The sequence below is a fragment of the Pseudophryne corroboree genome, chromosome 1 (assembly GCF_028390025.1).
Source record: "Pseudophryne corroboree isolate aPseCor3 chromosome 1, aPseCor3.hap2, whole genome shotgun sequence".
NCBI classification, from domain to species: domain Eukaryota; kingdom Metazoa; phylum Chordata; class Amphibia; order Anura; family Myobatrachidae; genus Pseudophryne; species Pseudophryne corroboree.
Genome location: NC_086444.1, coordinates 384,295,659 through 384,312,606, shown reverse-complemented (window position 1 = coordinate 384,312,606; position 16,948 = coordinate 384,295,659). Strand labels below are relative to the sequence as shown.

General features: G+C 45.0%; 1 protein-coding gene across 1 annotated transcript in view; it reads left to right on the top strand.

Annotated features, from left to right (window-relative positions):
- LOC134949311 (solute carrier family 2, facilitated glucose transporter member 11-like) overlaps positions 1 to 16,948 on the top strand; it is a 115,216-nt gene that overhangs the window by 55,868 nt on the left and 42,400 nt on the right. The window contains exons 7-9 of the mRNA XM_063937843.1: positions 11,354 to 11,502; positions 11,854 to 12,041; positions 15,258 to 15,368. Coding sequence (XP_063793913.1) covers positions 11,354 to 11,502; positions 11,854 to 12,041; positions 15,258 to 15,368 — 448 coding nt within the window. The remainder of the gene's footprint in view (positions 1 to 11,353; positions 11,503 to 11,853; positions 12,042 to 15,257; positions 15,369 to 16,948) is intronic.

Below are 16,948 nucleotides of genomic sequence, written 5' to 3'. Positions count from 1 at the left end.
GTAGCGTTAGATTTCACTCGCACCGCTCGAGGAGTGATGAACTATAAATACATTTCCGCACTCGCCAATTTGTTAGATAATATCACTGAAATGTATGATGACACGTTTAGATACACTGGAAGAGAACTTCAAGCTTATAAAACAGAACTAGTTCAGCATAGGATGGTTCTTAATTATCTTACAGCAGTAACAGGCGGATATTGTGTTACATTGGCAACACAGTACGGCATAAAGTGTTGCACGTATATCACAAATAGCACCGAGGATCCGGTAGAGGTCATAGACCAAAAGATGGACGATATTCTCCAATTGAAGTGGGAATTTCGTCGAAAACACAATCTCACCCTTGCTGCTGTAGGTAATGAGCTGACTGGTTGGGTGTCATGGTTGAACCCGCGAAATTGGTTCTCCGGTTTGGGAGACTGGGCTCAAGGAGTCATAATGGATGTTGGAAAGTTTCTACTATGTATCTTGGGTGTCGTTATATCGATTGGATTGATATTTAGATGCGGGCAGGCTTTAATGAGGTGCAAACAAAGTACAAAAGTGATGAGCTTGAGGAATGAGGAAACTGTAATTAACCTGGATTTGATTTATGACCCAATGATAGAAACCAGAATGTGATGAAAATGCGATTATACGGTCCGTTTCTTTCACCTGTTTTTCTGCTTTTCTCCAAGATACAAAGACCCCCTTGGACGAGGAAGTTGACGAGACGCTATACAGACAACAGACAAGCACCAAAGATGAAGTTTTGACAACCTATGATATGGACACTTGATGAACTTTGCCATGGATCCCCAGTTTCCCTAGTATTTTTAAACTCACGCTAGCCCAACATTTTTTGTAAATCTGATGGCACTGACAAAGCTATTTGCTCATGCCCAAGGAGCAATACAGCGCAAAGAAGACGACTCTCAACAGATACCGAACACAACTTCAACGACAGATGTACATTTCCCTGACATAGAATATCATTGCATTTTCCATAAGTGTTCTTTATCTTCATCTCTACAACCCTCAGGTAATGACACACATAGACGATAGGGAATACAGGCACAGATATCAGCAACCACATACCTCCCCCATTCATGTATCATCAACTAAAATGTGCATCCCCATTTTGTTACAACTGAAAGCCGAAATGAGCTCGGTAAAGTTTGACAGCCCATCCACAGACCCGTACCACGGGATAAGAAGGAATTCAAATGTATACTTCGCAATACCTCGAAGCTTGATTTACAACACGTACGGCACGATGATACATGACCCTCCAAACATGGACTCATACACACATGCTTCTGCTATCACACTAGGTCATACCCTCTTCACACCTACTCCTCTCTCCTCCCTCACCCAACCATGGAAATGAATTAACCCCTGACATATATTTTTCTCCTTTTGAAATGTTTTAGAAGGTGGCAGTTATTACTGACTGCCAAAGGGTGGACTGTCAAAGTCAGAAAAATATCCCTATACACGCTGCCATATTTGCACCTCATGCTGGTCCGTGCTGCGCATGCGTGCGCTTTCCCGTGATAGCGCATACCCGCTGATGCGTGCACCCGCTCGCATCGGTATGCGTATTTACGGTAAAGAGTATGTAGTCGTAGCGTGCGACCCAATCGTTACATATTTTCACAATTAATGTAGTTTGTAGATCATGGTCCCTTTGATAGTTTCTGAAAGTTTAGTTAATATAGAATGTCCCTGAGCTGAGGAATCCCTCTTTGTATTGTGGGAAGGGCCTAACAAGAGTCATGCAGCAGTGTTTGGTACCCATCGGAAGAGTATTTAATTAGCAATATTCCGGTGTTGGTTTGGAGCGTATTAATCGCTCGTGCGAATAGTTATGGACATAAGAAGTTTATGTCCATTTCTATTATTTACTCATACTCAGGTATGCGGCGGGAAACCTAGTTTCCCACCCACCTGAGCTGTTTGAAATCGTCACAGCCCACCTGTATGAATCAACCTATGACCTTTTGTTATGATACAGGGCCGAATTCCGACGTCCAATGGACAATGGGATTGTAGGGACCATGAGATTGCATTGTGTGAGGGGCATAAATAGGCAGGCCGACCATATCCAACTTCACTCTCTCATCAACGGTTTTCTGCTGATAACCGGGAGCTGGATATCGAGGCGCATGCGATCATACCCTTTGTGCGTAAGTTTCTCTCCGTAATCATTGTCTTACTGTGAGCCAATTTCTCTCATCTCTCTCCATTTCTCTCTCTCTCTCTCCTTTCTCTTTTCTCTCACATCTCCCCTAGACTAGTATTGAATTGTATTAGATAGTATTGTATTTTGGTTAGGAAGTCTCTGTTATATTGTAGTGTATCATTTGTACTGTTATCCCCTTTTACAAGTATATTAGATATAATACAGTTAATAGGCTTTGGACCCTAAACCAGTATCTGTGTATTTCCTATAGTGTTAAGTGTTCACTTGAGCGTCGGTGACGCTCAAGCAGCTTTGTAGTTAGTCAGGTTACACAAGGTTGCACTTACACCCTGTATTCACATTAAGGTATTCTGTGTATTTCATTGGTATAAGGTTTAGACATAAAGGTATAGCGTTGTGAGCGTCAGCGCCGCTGGTGATCTCCTCGTGGTCTCGAGCGTCCGCTACGCCATAGCGAATCATTACTCTAGTCATAGCCCTTAACGTGCTGTCCTGTGATCGCTGGGCCGTGAGCGAACGTGACGCTTGAGCGTCTCGCCTACGGCGGAGCGATCGTTACGCAACCAGCGTACCCGTACGGTACTTCTTAAATAAACAGCGTACAGTGTTCTTAGACTTCATAAAGGGTTGTTTATACGACAAAGGAATTTAGCATTGTCATTCTGTACAATGCATGGGTACACCGACTACTGGGGCCAGCATTACATGTACTTCTGTGCAATGCATGGGTACACTCAAGGGCATAGCTACCATAGGTGCAGGGAGTTTAGCTGCTATGGGGCCCAGAGCTGAGAAGGGCCCACCTTCCCTGTCAAAGTTACATGTGTTGTATACATTTTCAACCATTGGGTGGTACATAGGGGCCCTTAAAAACGTTTGCCTTTCATCCTACAATTAATCTAGTTACACCGCTGGACCTGCTCATTCTACTGTGGTATAAAATGAACTGGACAGCATTATAATGTTATATGTATTAATATAAACTAGAGCACTGTAATGTGGCACAATATGAAGTGGAAACACCATAGTGTGGCATAATATGAACTGGGGACCCTTTAATCCCTTCAGTGGCAGGTTTTCAATTTAAAAACACACCCTGGGTGGGTGGGGGGGGGTTTAAAATAAAGTGGGAGCGGGGGTTGGGGGTGGGGGGGGGGTAATTGCCCGGCAATCGCCAGCCCCAGCGCTGATTCAGCCATTTTACAGCTAAGCCTGCCCCCGACCGATAAGAGTCCAGGGGGCAGGCTAAACTCCATAATGGAGTATGCTGATTCCCGTGCATCGTGCACGCTGCATGGCTGACCCCGGGGAATCAGTCAGTATTATGCCCGGAAATCTTCCGGGGTTGCTAGCGCTGTCATTGCTGGCTACCCTGAAAGATTTCCAGGCAAACCACTGAAAAGGTTAATGTGGCATAATATGAACTGTGGACACTGTATACAGTGCATCCGGAAAGTATTCACAGCGTTTCAATTTTTCCACATTTTGTTATGTTACAGGCTTATTCCAAACGTGAATAAATTAATTTTTTCCTCAAAATTCTACACACTATGGCCCTCATTCCGAGTTGTTCGCTCGCTAGCTGCTTTTAGCAGCATTGCACACGCTAAGCCGCCACCCTCTGGGAGTGTAGCTTAGCATAGCAGAATTGCGAACGAAAGATTAGTGTCACGAACCGGTCTCTCACCTTTGCGGGTTCTGGGGTTCATCCGTTGCCAGTGCGGTTGCTCGCGGTGCTGTGCGCCCGTGTGGGGACACGGCGTGATCAATGGCACAGGTAATGCAGAGTCTGGGAACTGTGAGTGCTGGGACCAAATGGTCTAAGGCACTGCGGTGTGTCTGCTGTATAGGAGGTGGCCATGTTGGAGACCAAATAGCTAATACTGAGCACTTGTGAAAACACCTGTGGGCAGGTGTAAGCCAATCCCGTGCTTGTGCTGCCTTTAAGTAGGCTGGGATTATGTCACTCTGGGCCAGTGCTTTGTTGTATCAAAGCTGTGCTCTAGCTCTGAGCTCTCTCCGTGCATTCCTGTGTGATTCCCGTGGTCCAGATATCGCCTCCGTTCCCAGAGGTCCGTCTGCAGCCTTCACTGCTGAAAGATCCACCGGCTCTCTGCTGTGCTGTCAGTTAATTGCACTCCTATTGGAAATAGTTGGATTCCCAGTGTCCTGCATGAGGTTACCTTGTCAGTCTGCCTATCATTCAAAGTCTGGAGGATTCTGTTTCTCTCAGCTGTTCGTTTGTTCAACTCTGCATTTAACCCATTCATCACCTTGTCTTCTACTACAGTTTCACAGTGATCTCCGGAACCCGCAAGTAACCCAATTCAGTACTTTTTATTTGCTATGTTGTCATTACAAGGATAATTCATCACAGTCTCTCAGTTAACCCTCAAAACTCCATTGCAAATTCTTACAGTTAATTCACCATGTCTGCATTAACCAGTTAAACACAATCTGCAGTTCTGCATCAAAGCTTGTTTATATTTGGACAATCCAACATTTATTCTTCAGCTTGCTTTTGCATATGTTTCCATGAACATTTCTTTTATTTATTTTTGAGTTTTCTCTTGCATATTATTTCTGCCATTCTTGCAATACTTCAGTATAATGATGATTAACAACTAGTCATTTAACTCCTTACTGAATTGTTATTTAATAAATATATGAAGCGGAACTTTCTTTGTCCTCCCTGCTTTCTTCATACCCCAGCACCTACACCTGTGGTTGGTTCCGGGTTAACGGATTCACAAAAACACCCGGGCCTGACAGTAAGCACTGGCCACATGGATCCGTCAAGTGACCAATTCGCAGGAGGCGGTGCTACGTCAGATATCCTTTCCCGCCTGGAAAACCAGGAGTCTATACAGACACAAATAGTGCAGTTTATGCAAACTATGGCAGACCGTTTAGAGACTCTTCATACAGCTATTAAAACGTCTCAAGTTCAGATTCCAACTCCGGTTGTCCCAGTTACCACTACAGCTTCTCCTGTGATGCTGCCTACGTCCCGCTTGCAGTTACCCTCTCCAAGTAAGTTTGACGGGACTCCAAAACTTTGCAGAGGATTCCTGAATCAATGCGAGATCCAGTTCGAACTGATGTCCGCCAGTTTCCCATCAGCTCGTTCTAAGGTCGCATATATTATTGCCCTCCTCTCTGGTCAGGCTCTGGAGTGGGCATCACCATTATGGGAGAGAGGTGATCCTATCCTCTCTAATTACAAAGAGTTCGTATCTTCCTTCCGGAGAATCTTTGACGAACCAGGCAGGACCACCTCAGCATCCTTGGAGATTCTCCGTCTACGTCAAGGTTTACGTCCTGTCAGTCAATATATTATTCAGTTTCGCACGTTGTCTTCAGAGTTAAACTGGAATGAGGAGGCCCTGATCGCCGCGTTTTGGAATGGACTTTCAGAGAGAATCAAGGATGATTTAACTATCCGGGACGTGCCAACTAAACTGGATGAATTGATTTCTCTCTGTAACAAACTTGACCTACGCTACAGGGAGCGATGTTTAGAGAAATCCAGGGCAGAGCGATCCAGTCCACGTTATCATCCTAGGCCTCGACAAGACTCTTCTTCACAGTCTCCGGTAACGACAGAAGAACCTATGCAGATTGGGCGCTCTCGCCTCACAGAAGAGGAACGACTTCGTCGTCGACAGGGTAACCTCTGCATGTACTGTGGGTCCTCCGAACACTTAGTTAAATTCTGCAAACTCCGACCGGGAAACTCTCGCTCCTAGCTTATTCAAGAGAGGTTAAGCTAGGAGTTACGCTAGAATCACGTTCTGGGAAAGAGCCGACCTTGTCTATTCAATTAGAAGTTCCAAGTTCTACAGTGAAAGTTTCAGCTCTCCTAGATTCCGGGGCAGCCGAGAACTTCATCTCCTCAGCCTTTGTCATGCGGTCTAAAGTTCAAACCATGCCTCTGGAAGCAGCAGTTGCCGTTACAGCAGTGGATGGAAGTCGAATTCCAGATGGTATAATTACTCATCGAACCGTATGTCTCAAGATGAAAGTTGGTGTGCTCCATTCCGAATACCTCTCCTTCTACGTGATTCCCAAAGCCTCTCAAGATGTGATACTTGGTTTACCTTGGCTGCAGAAACATAATCCTCAACTCAATTGGCAAACCATGGAAGTCCTTTCGTGGGGTAAATCTTGTACCAAGGACTGTTTAGCCTCAATTGTACCTCTCCGGTCAATTAGCCTTCCCGACCTACCTCCGGTGTATCAATCTTTTGCAGATGTTTTCAGTAAACAAGCAGCAGACTCTCTACCTCCTCACCGCGAATGGGACTGCCCAATCGTCCTGGTTCCAGGCAAAACCCCTCCTAGGGGACGAATTTATCCGCTATCCATCCCAGAGACGCAAGCTATGTCTGACTATATACAGGAAAATCTAATCAAAGGATTTATCAGACCATCTTCTTCACCTGCAGGAGCCGGATTCTTTTTCGTTAAGAAGAAGGACGGTGGGTTACGACCATGCATAGATTACCGTGGACTCAATGAGATCACTGTGAAAAACAAGTATCCATTACCCTTAATTCCAGAATTATTTGACCGGGTAAAGGGAGCTACTGTGTTTACAAAACTGGATCTCCGAGGGGCCTACAATTTAATCCGCATCCGTGCAGGGGACGAGTGGAAGACTGCTTTTAATACCCGGGATGGGCATTACGAATACCTCGTAATGCCCTTTGGTCTTTGTAATGCACCTGCAGTTTTTCAAAGCTATGTGAATGAACTTTTTCGTGATCTTCTCTACAAGTGTCTAGTAGTGTACCTGGATGATATCCTAATATTCTCTAAGGATCTAAAGTCTCACCGTCACCAAGTTAAAGAGGTACTGACACGTCTGAGGAAAAATCAACTTTATTGTAAGTTAGAGAAGTGCACTTTTGAAGTATCTTCCATACCGTTCCTTGGTTACATCATTTCTGGATCAGAGCTATGTATGGATCCAGGTAAGGTACAAGCTATCCGAGATTGGTCCACTCCTTCAACTCTCAAGGGGATTCAGCGATTTCTTGGCTTTGCGAATTTCTATAGGAGATTCATCAAGAATTATTCTACGTTAGCTGCTCCCATCACAGCCCTAACTCGCAAGGGAGCAAATCCTACGAACTGGTCTTCTGAAGCAATCAAAGCCTTCTCTGATTTAAAGCAAGCCTTTGTGTCAGCCCCCATTCTTCGACAGCCTGATTTGAATCGTCCCTTTCTACTAGAGGTGGATGCATCTACAGAAGCAGTAGGAGCTGTGTTGTCACAAGTCTTTGAAGATAAAAAGGTCCATCCCTGTGGATATTTCTCCCGTAAGTTCCTCCCGGCAGAACGTAATTATGCAATCGGTGAGCAAGAGTTACTTGCCATCAAGTTGGCATTTGAGGAGTGGAGATACCTTCTAGAAGGAGCTCAACATCGCATTACAGTTTATACTGATCATAAGAATCTTCTGTATCTGCAGTCAGCTCAGTGTTTGAATCCACGACAAGCTCGATGGGCGCTTTTCTTCTCACGATTTGATTTCAAACTCACCTATCGTCCAGGGTCTCAGAACAAAAAGGCAGATGCCCTTTCCCGGTCCTTTGCTTCTTCTGAATTAAATGATGCTACCACGAATCAAGCCATTGTGAATCCTACGTCCTTTTTAATGACTCGAACCTCTCCAGTTCCTCCGCTTGGCAAGACCTTTGTCGCCACAAGTCTTCGAAAACGGCTGCTTACCTGGGCTCACTCCTCTTCCTTCATGGGTCATCCTGGGGTTCTAAAGACTCTCAAATTTATTCAACAGTCTTATTGGTGGCCACGTCTCAAAGCCGATGTCCAAGAGTTTATAGCAGCATGTCCTAAATGTGCCCAACATAAGAGTCCAAGAAGTTCTCCACCAGGTCTACTACATCCACTATCCATACCCAAACAACCATGGACTCATATCTCAATGGATTTTGTGACCGATCTACCTCCATCAAAAGGGCGAAATACCATTTGGGTGATAGTGGATCGATTTTCGAAAATGGCACATTTCATTTCATTAACTGGGTTACCATCAGCCCCTTCACTAGCCAGATTGTTCATCTCTGAAATCTTCAAGTTGCATGGCCTTCCTCGAGAAATTATCTCTGATCGGGGAACACAGTTTGTGGCCAAGTTTTGGAGGTCGCTTTGTTCATCTTTAAATGTCAAGTTGAACTTTTCTTCTGCATATCATCCTCAGACAGATGGACAAACTGAGAGAGTCAACCAAGACCTTGAAACATTTCTCCGGCTATATATATCGTCCTCACAGGATGACTGGGTTGACTACCTTCCATTGGCAGAATTTGCTCATAATAATCTCTTCCATTCATCTTCAGAATCTACGCCCTTTTATATTAACTTCGGCTTTCATCCTCGTGTGCCAGAGTTTCATCCATTGCCAGCCCTAGAGGTCCCAGCGGCAGATCAAGAGCTTCAACGTCTATCTAGCATCTGGAGTTGTGTACGTAAGTCCTTGGTCAAAACTTCCGCTCGTTATAAATCTTTTGCAGATAGAAAACGTAAAGCTGTACCGAATTACAAAGTGGGAGACCAAGTTTGGATTTCTACGCGCAATCTCAAGTTCAAAGTTCCTTCTAAGAAATTTGCTCCCAGGTTTATTGGTCCATTTCCCATTGTAAAGGTACTCAACCCTGTGTCATACAAAGTCAAGCTGCCACCGTCTTTGAGAATTCCTAACGCCTTTCATACATCTTTACTGAAGCCTTTGATTCTCAATAAGTTCCGTACTACCCAGTCCAAATCTCCTAAAGTTCACTCTTTGCAGAATGAGGAATTTGAAGTTAAAGAGATTGTGGACTCACGTTCCCGATATGGACGTTTACAGTTTCTGGTCGACTGGAAGGGTTACGGTCCGGAGGAGAGATCCTGGGTTTTCTCTGAAGATGTTCATGCTCCAAGACTGGTACAGAAATACTTCTCCAAAAATCCTGACAAGGTTCAAAGGTGTTCGGAGACCACCCGTAGAAGAGGGGGTACTGTCACGAACCGGTCTCTCACCTTTGCGGGTTCTGGGGTTCATCCGTTGCCAGTGCGGTTGCTCGCGGTGCTGTGCGCCCGTGTGGGGACACGGCGTGATCAATGGCACAGGTAATGCAGAGTCTGGGAACTGTGAGTGCTGGGACCAAATGGTCTAAGGCACTGCGGTGTGTCTGCTGTATAGGAGGTGGCCATGTTGGAGACCAAATAGCTAATACTGAGCACTTGTGAAAACACCTGTGGGCAGGTGTAAGCCAATCCCGTGCTTGTGCTGCCTTTAAGTAGGCTGGGATTATGTCACTCTGGGCCAGTGCTTTGTTGTATCAAAGCTGTGCTCTAGCTCTGAGCTCTCTCCGTGCATTCCTGTGTGATTCCCGTGGTCCAGATATCGCCTCCGTTCCCAGAGGTCCGTCTGCAGCCTTCACTGCTGAAAGATCCACCGGCTCTCTGCTGTGCTGTCAGTTAATTGCACTCCTATTGGAAATAGTTGGATTCCCAGTGTCCTGCATGAGGTTACCTTGTCAGTCTGCCTATCATTCAAAGTCTGGAGGATTCTGTTTCTCTCAGCTGTTCGTTTGTTCAACTCTGCATTTAACCCATTCATCACCTTGTCTTCTACTACAGTTTCACAGTGATCTCCGGAACCCGCAAGTAACCCAATTCAGTACTTTTTATTTGCTATGTTGTCATTACAAGGATAATTCATCACAGTCTCTCAGTTAACCCTCAAAACTCCATTGCAAATTCTTACAGTTAATTCACCATGTCTGCATTAACCAGTTAAACACAATCTGCAGTTCTGCATCAAAGCTTGTTTATATTTGGACAATCCAACATTTATTCTTCAGCTTGCTTTTGCATATGTTTCCATGAACATTTCTTTTATTTATTTTTGAGTTTTCTCTTCATATTATTTCTGCCATTCTTGCAATACTTCAGTATAATGATGATTAACAACTAGTCATTTAACTCCTTACTGAATTGTTATTTAATAAATATATGAAGCGGAACTTTCTTTGTCCTCCCTGCTTTCTTCATACCCCAGCACCTACACCTGTGGTTGGTTCCGGGTTAACGGATTCACAAAAACACCCGGGCCTGACAATTAGCAGAATTGCGAATAGAAATTTCTTAGCAGTTTCTGAGTAGCTCGAGACTTACTCCTACATTGCGATCAGTTCAGTCAGTTTCGTTCCTGGTTTGACGTCACAAACACACCCAGCGTTCGCCCAGACACTCCCCCGTTTCTTTAGACACTCCCGCGTTTTTTCTAGAAACGCCAGCGTTTTTTCGCACACTCCCAGAAAACGGCCAGTTTCCGCCCAGAAACACCCACTTCCTGTCAATCACACTACGATCACCAGAACGATGAAAAAGCTTTGTTATGCCGTGAGTAAAATACCTAACTTTTGTGTAAAATAACTAAGCGCATGCGCTCTGCGAACCTTGCGCATGCGCAGTAAGCGACTAATCGCAGTATAGCGAAAATCGGCAACGAGCGAACAACTCGGAATGACCCCCAATACCCCTTAATTACAACGTGAAAAAAGTTTTTTCTTAGACTTTTTTGCAAATTTATTAAAAATAAAAAACTGAGAAATCACATGGACTGTACCATGCCTCACGCCACCTATCTATATGTATATTCTGCGTGTTTTGCAACCAAAGTACTAATCTACAGTAGTGTCCGTCACACTAAGTAAGTGTGTGTGGCTAGAATGCGAATTAAGACCCAAAAGAGAGGAAAAAGTATGTAACACTACCCATGGCTGTGCGTTTAAGTCAAGCAAAGTGTCTCTTGCCATATAGAGCAAAAACGTGAGGTGAATAATGACACATCTGTCACTTACCGGGAGGTACCCCAGGAGCCTCCAATACTACACTAAAAAGAGTAGCTTGGGTCCTTAAACTATATGGGTAGACTATATTACAGAAAAAAAAACAATCAATATGTAGCTCACATTTTTGTACTGTAATAATTTTTTTGATAGTACCAACTTTGGTTAATAGTGTTTGAATCAACAATTAAAAGTAATAGGGCGTAGTGAGTACATTAGATATTTTTTCTACATTTTTGTATTTGAACACTTTAGATTCATTACAGGTACTGTAACTATGTTTGCTTTCTTTTTCCAATAGGGAGGTACTGGGTGGTGAGACTTCCTGGTCATTACTGTTATCTACATGTGCCATACCAGCTTTATTACAGCTAATTACATTGCCATGCTTTCCTGAAAGCCCCAGATATCTTCTAATAGAGAAAAAAGATGAATATCAATTTCAGAAAGGTATGACGTAATCAATATCATTATATAGAGCAGTGGTTCTCAAACTCGGTCCTCAGGACCCCACACAGTGCATGTTTTGCAGGTAACCCAGCAAGTGCACAGGTGTATTAATTACTCACTGACACATTTTAAAAGGTCCACAGGTGGAGCTAATTATTTCACATGTGATTCTGTGAGGAGACCTGCAAAACATGCACTGTGTGGGGTCCTGAGGACCGAGTTTGAGAACCTGTGATATAGAGACTGGTTTTAATTTTATTTTACTCTCATTATTTGCTGACGCCACGTTTAGATTACTGTATACTGAATATTCCCAAAAGACAATGCATTTTATTGTTTTTCTGAAAACAGCCTTGAAATCAATGTATGGTTCACATAACTACCAGATGGAGATGGATGATATTCAGAAAGAGTCACTTGAATTAAACGGGGAGAAACAAAAAAAGATGCTGGAATTATTCTTCGATCAGTCAGTAAAATGGCAGCTGATCTCCGTTATTGTACTCAATGCTGCACAGCAACTGTGTGGGATTAACGCAGTAAGTAAACATCCGCCATTTAATTAATCATTTAAAGAAAACACATAAAATACATGTAAAGTAGTGTAACAAAGTGACCTTCCACCAGACAAGACGCTGACACAGTTGTACGGGGAAAGCAGACTGTTTACTTCCACAGCACATTAAACAGGTCTTTATCACGGCAAGTTTACTGGGTACCTTAACCAGGCACCGGTCCACAAACAGTATGTACACAAATCTCAGGCTCCCTGTCTCTAAAGCCCGCCCTCTGGGGGTGATTCAGACGTGATCGTAGATGTGCTAATGTAGCACATCTACGATCAGCTTCCCTGACATGCGGGGGGACGCCCAGCACAGGGCTAGTCCTCCCTGCATGTCAGGCCCTACCCTGTCGTACAAGTACAAAAGCATCACACAGCGGCAATACTTTTGTACTGTAGGAGTAGCTCCCAGCCAGCGCGGCTCCTGCGTGCTGGCAGGGAGCTACTCGTCGCTGCCCAGGTCGCAGCAGCTACGTGTGACATCACGCAGCCACAGCGGCCTGCCCCCCCAGTGGTCCCGGCATGCCTGCGTTGCCTGGACTGCGCCCCCTAAACGGCAGGCAAACACTGCCACCCTGCCCAGCAACCGCCTCTGCTTGTCAATCAGGCAGAGGCGAACACAAGGCTAAGACAGCCGTCTGCTGTCTGCCATGTGCCGGCGCACTGCGGCGCTGGCGCATGCGCACTTCAGACCTGATCCCGAACACGCACAGCAGCGATCAGGTCTGAATTAGCACCTCTATCGCCTGGCTACTTGTTGGCATCAGGAACCCTGAGCCCTTGCCCTAACAAGCTTTATAAAAGTGTTGGACAGGTGTGCCTGATTGCTGGGATTGTCTGCTCCAAAACCTGAACCGGACCTTCATGGATGGGAGCCCGCCCACTCACTCTCTTCCATCCAAACCCCAGGGACCCAAAACTGGCCGTGCTAAGGAAAAATTACAACCTGCTGTGTCCCACCATCTCCCTGGGGCTTCCTCTTGGTGCAGTTCTAAACCCAGGTCACTTTGGCCTGGGGCACCCGAACTAATACCACCCGAACACCCGGGGTGGCATCCGGACTGGACTGCCACAGTAGCATAACATTTCTAAAAGCAATGATTACGCAGCGCTGTTTACTCTCTGTTTTCAGTCTAGTGCTGATGCTCTGTATCTATTCTCCCAGCCGGCTCCACTGGGCATGCACAAGATCTCGCAAGATCTCCTATGCAGCCCTGAGCTGTCAGCCGCCGCAGCCACTATACTGGCTGTGAACGGGGCAGTGACATCTGCAGCTGTCAAAATTGGCATTCCTTGGAAGCAGCAGCGATCCTTACATATGGTAATGCAGCAAGAGGCATCTGGTATAAGTAGACCTGCATACATGAGTGATCCAGCACAGAATCGGATCACTCTGCGACACCATTGGCCAGCTAAGTAACCCTAAAGTTATGCAGACCAGCTGCGACAGCTCTGCCACTAAAGCCAGGATATCTCCGTCGGAGACCCACAAAACTGAGACCCCCCACCCAAATGGCTGCAGACCAATGACCTGATGTCTGCAGTTGCTTTGTGAGCAGCGCCGCAGGACCCATACTACACATGTGCAATGTACCAAACATATTTACATTGCGTGTTTTCTTCCACTGCAAGTGGTTTCCCATGAAACCCCCATCACCACTGAGAAGAGAAGTAAGCCTTTACTGTACCATGTTAATGCTGATTAACTTTCAGGAAGAAAAAGCAATACCTTTAACTTATATTTGTGCAGGCCGCTGTGACCGCTAAGCGTGTGTGTAACCCCTAACAGATGCGTACACGTTGCATGCGCACGCCGTCACGCTGTAAGCACAGAGTAGCTACACGTGAGGCGGAATACACTCTATAACCCCTAGCAGGAAAGGGACACGACACCAATTGTATTTAAATAAGTTGGGATCCAACCCACCAACAGTTATTTACTCAAAAGGGGAAAACAACAATAACACAATTACATAAGAGAAACAGGCTACAATCAATGATACATACGTTTGTACACCAGCGCCACCCGGTTCCGGTCCTCAGTCTATCTGGATAGATGACCTTCAGAGAATGTCTTTTACCGGCCAGGCAGCGTGGCTTTTATACATTTGCCCAAATCATGAAACAATGGAATCTGTAATCTCTTCACCCATAGGTCAAAGGGCTGGTCATTTACAGTACAGGAGGGGTCATAGGTCAGTTTGTATAGGTGGGCGATGCCTGGTCGAGGTGCACTTGCAAATGTTATACACTGGGTTCCCGCCGAATATCAGAGTACAGTAAATACAGTGTTATATTAATATTCTGTCCCTGCGCATATCTATGTGCAGGAGCGTGCTATCTTCTGCAAACTGCTACCGGAATATTGCTCTTAAAATACTGTACAGCTGGATACCAAACACCACCTCCTAACCTAATTCTGTCCCCTCATATCCTGTAAAGTCGAATCCCTCTGTTGTTGTACCTTTTAAACAAATGAAACTCGCTGGTGTGGTGCATGTAGGCTATGTGTAAATTATGTGCTATGTGAATTAAATATGAGATATGTCTTTGTGGCTTTTCCATGTGAATGCATATGCTATAGTAATTACTCATACCATGCGCTAACACGCAAGACCGCATGAGCGATTATGCGCAGCTTGCGAGTATGCACACGCACGGCAGAACAAGCACCCGCACGGAGGCCATCTGTGTGGTGTTTGTACGTGATGAGTGTGCCTATAATATTTTCGACTTTGACAACCACCAACCCACAAAGCCTGAGATTTTATTTGAGGAATTGCAATAAATTCAACTTTTTATTGTATGTCAATTATAGAAGTACTGTATGTAAAATATAGAAGTACTGTTACTGTATTTAAAATATAGAAGTATTGTATGTAAAATATAGAAGTACTGTTACTGTATGTAGAATATAGAAGTACTGTATGTAAAATATAGATATACTGTTACTGTATGTAAAATATAGAAGTACTGTTACTGTATGTAGAATATAGAAGTACTGTTACTGTATGTAGAATATAGAAGTACTGTATGTAAAATATAGAAGTACTGTTACTGTATGTAGAATATAGAAGTACTGTATGTATAATATAGATATACTGTTACTGTATGTAAAATATAGAAGTACTGTATGAATTTTAGAATTCTTATCCACGTGTATTTCAACTTTGCATAACATTTTGTTTTACAGATATATTTTTATGCTGATTATGTGTTTAAAAAATCTGGGATTCCTACTGAAAAGATTCCTTACATCACACTGGGGACTGGCATCTGCGAATGTATTACTGCTATGACATGTGTAAGTTGACCAGTGTTTTGGCAAATCATGTGATAATGGGAATGATTTATCATAGAATCTATAAAGATTTTGAGAAGAAAACTATAAATAAATAAATTCAGCATGATAAGTCACATGTATGCCCACAGAGTGGCAGGGCACTCTGGCACAGAGAGGGCGGTCATACTTCAGTCTGTTTACATGAGTGTATATGTAGACAATGTCTGCAGCATGCAGTATAGGCTGTGGGCTTCCACATCAGCAGCTTTCTCTCCACGAGAGTATTTTGCACTGAAGATAGCCACGTCAGCCTCTGTAAACAGCTTTCACGGTGGATAATTGTGAATCGCATACGGCTTGTCTACGTCTGCACATAGCTTACGCTCTGAATAGCCACTTCAAGCTCTTTTTACCCATAATTATCTTATAATGTTCAACTATGCAGGACCAAATACTTTAAGGATTAGAGTGCTAATGAAGCAATATACCAAAAAGTAAAGTTAATTATAAAGGTTATTTTATTACATAATATTTAGCTGCAAATAAATGTTTAAAGTCAATTTAACACATAACATAACAGATACCACGGACGGATTGGGGCTGACCTGGCATATTATTGCATGCGCGCATGAAAAAGGGTGTGTGGTCACGGTTCAGGAAGATATGCCACAAGTCATAGGGGTCTGGCCTCAAGGCATGCCCCGTCTGTCAATGCTTAGTGTCCCAGCAGAGCGCCGGGAGGCGGAGATGCAGGGCCAGCCCCTGTCTGTGTGAGCCAGACAGCTGAGCATAGTGCCGGGAGGCGGAGATACTGGGCCAGCCCCTGTCTGTGTGAGCCAGGCAGCTGAGCAGAGTGCCGGGAGGATGAGCTGCTAGACCAGCCCCTATCTGTGTGAGCCAGGCAGCTGAGTAAAGTGCCGGGAGGCTGAGCTGCTGGGCCTGCCCCTATCTGTGTGAGCCAGGCAGCTGAGCAGAGTGCCAGGAGGCTGAGTTGCTGAGCCTGCCCCTGTTTGTGTGAGCCAGGCAGCTGAGCAGAGTGCCAGGAGGCTGAGCTGCTGAGCCTGCCCCTGTCTGTGTGAGCCAGACAGCTGAGCATAGTGCCGGGAGGCGGAGATACTGGGCCAGCCCCTGTCTGTGTGAGCCAGGCAGCTGAGCAGAGTGCCGGGAGGATGAGCTGCTAGACCAGCCCCTATCTGTGTGAGCCAGGCAGCTGAGCAGAGTGCCAGGAGGCTGAGCTGCTGAGCCTGCCCCTATCTGTGTGAGCCAGGCAGCTGAGCAGAGTGCCAGGAGGCTGAGCTGCTGAGCCTGCCCCTGTCTGTGTGAGCCAGGCAGCTGAGCAGAGTGCCAGGAGGCTGAGCTGTTGGTCCAGCCCCTGTCTGTGTGAGCCAGGCAGCAGAGCAGAGTGCTGGGAGGCTGAGCTGTGCGGCTGGAACAATATGAAACAATAGTACCACAGCCAGAATAGTGTGCTAACCTTTCTCTCTTTTCCAGACATGCCATCCTCTATTATTATATTGATATATATTTCTTACATTCCAGATAGATACAATCACTTTCTGTATAAGTAACATACACTAAAATGGCCTACACTAGTTTAGTGG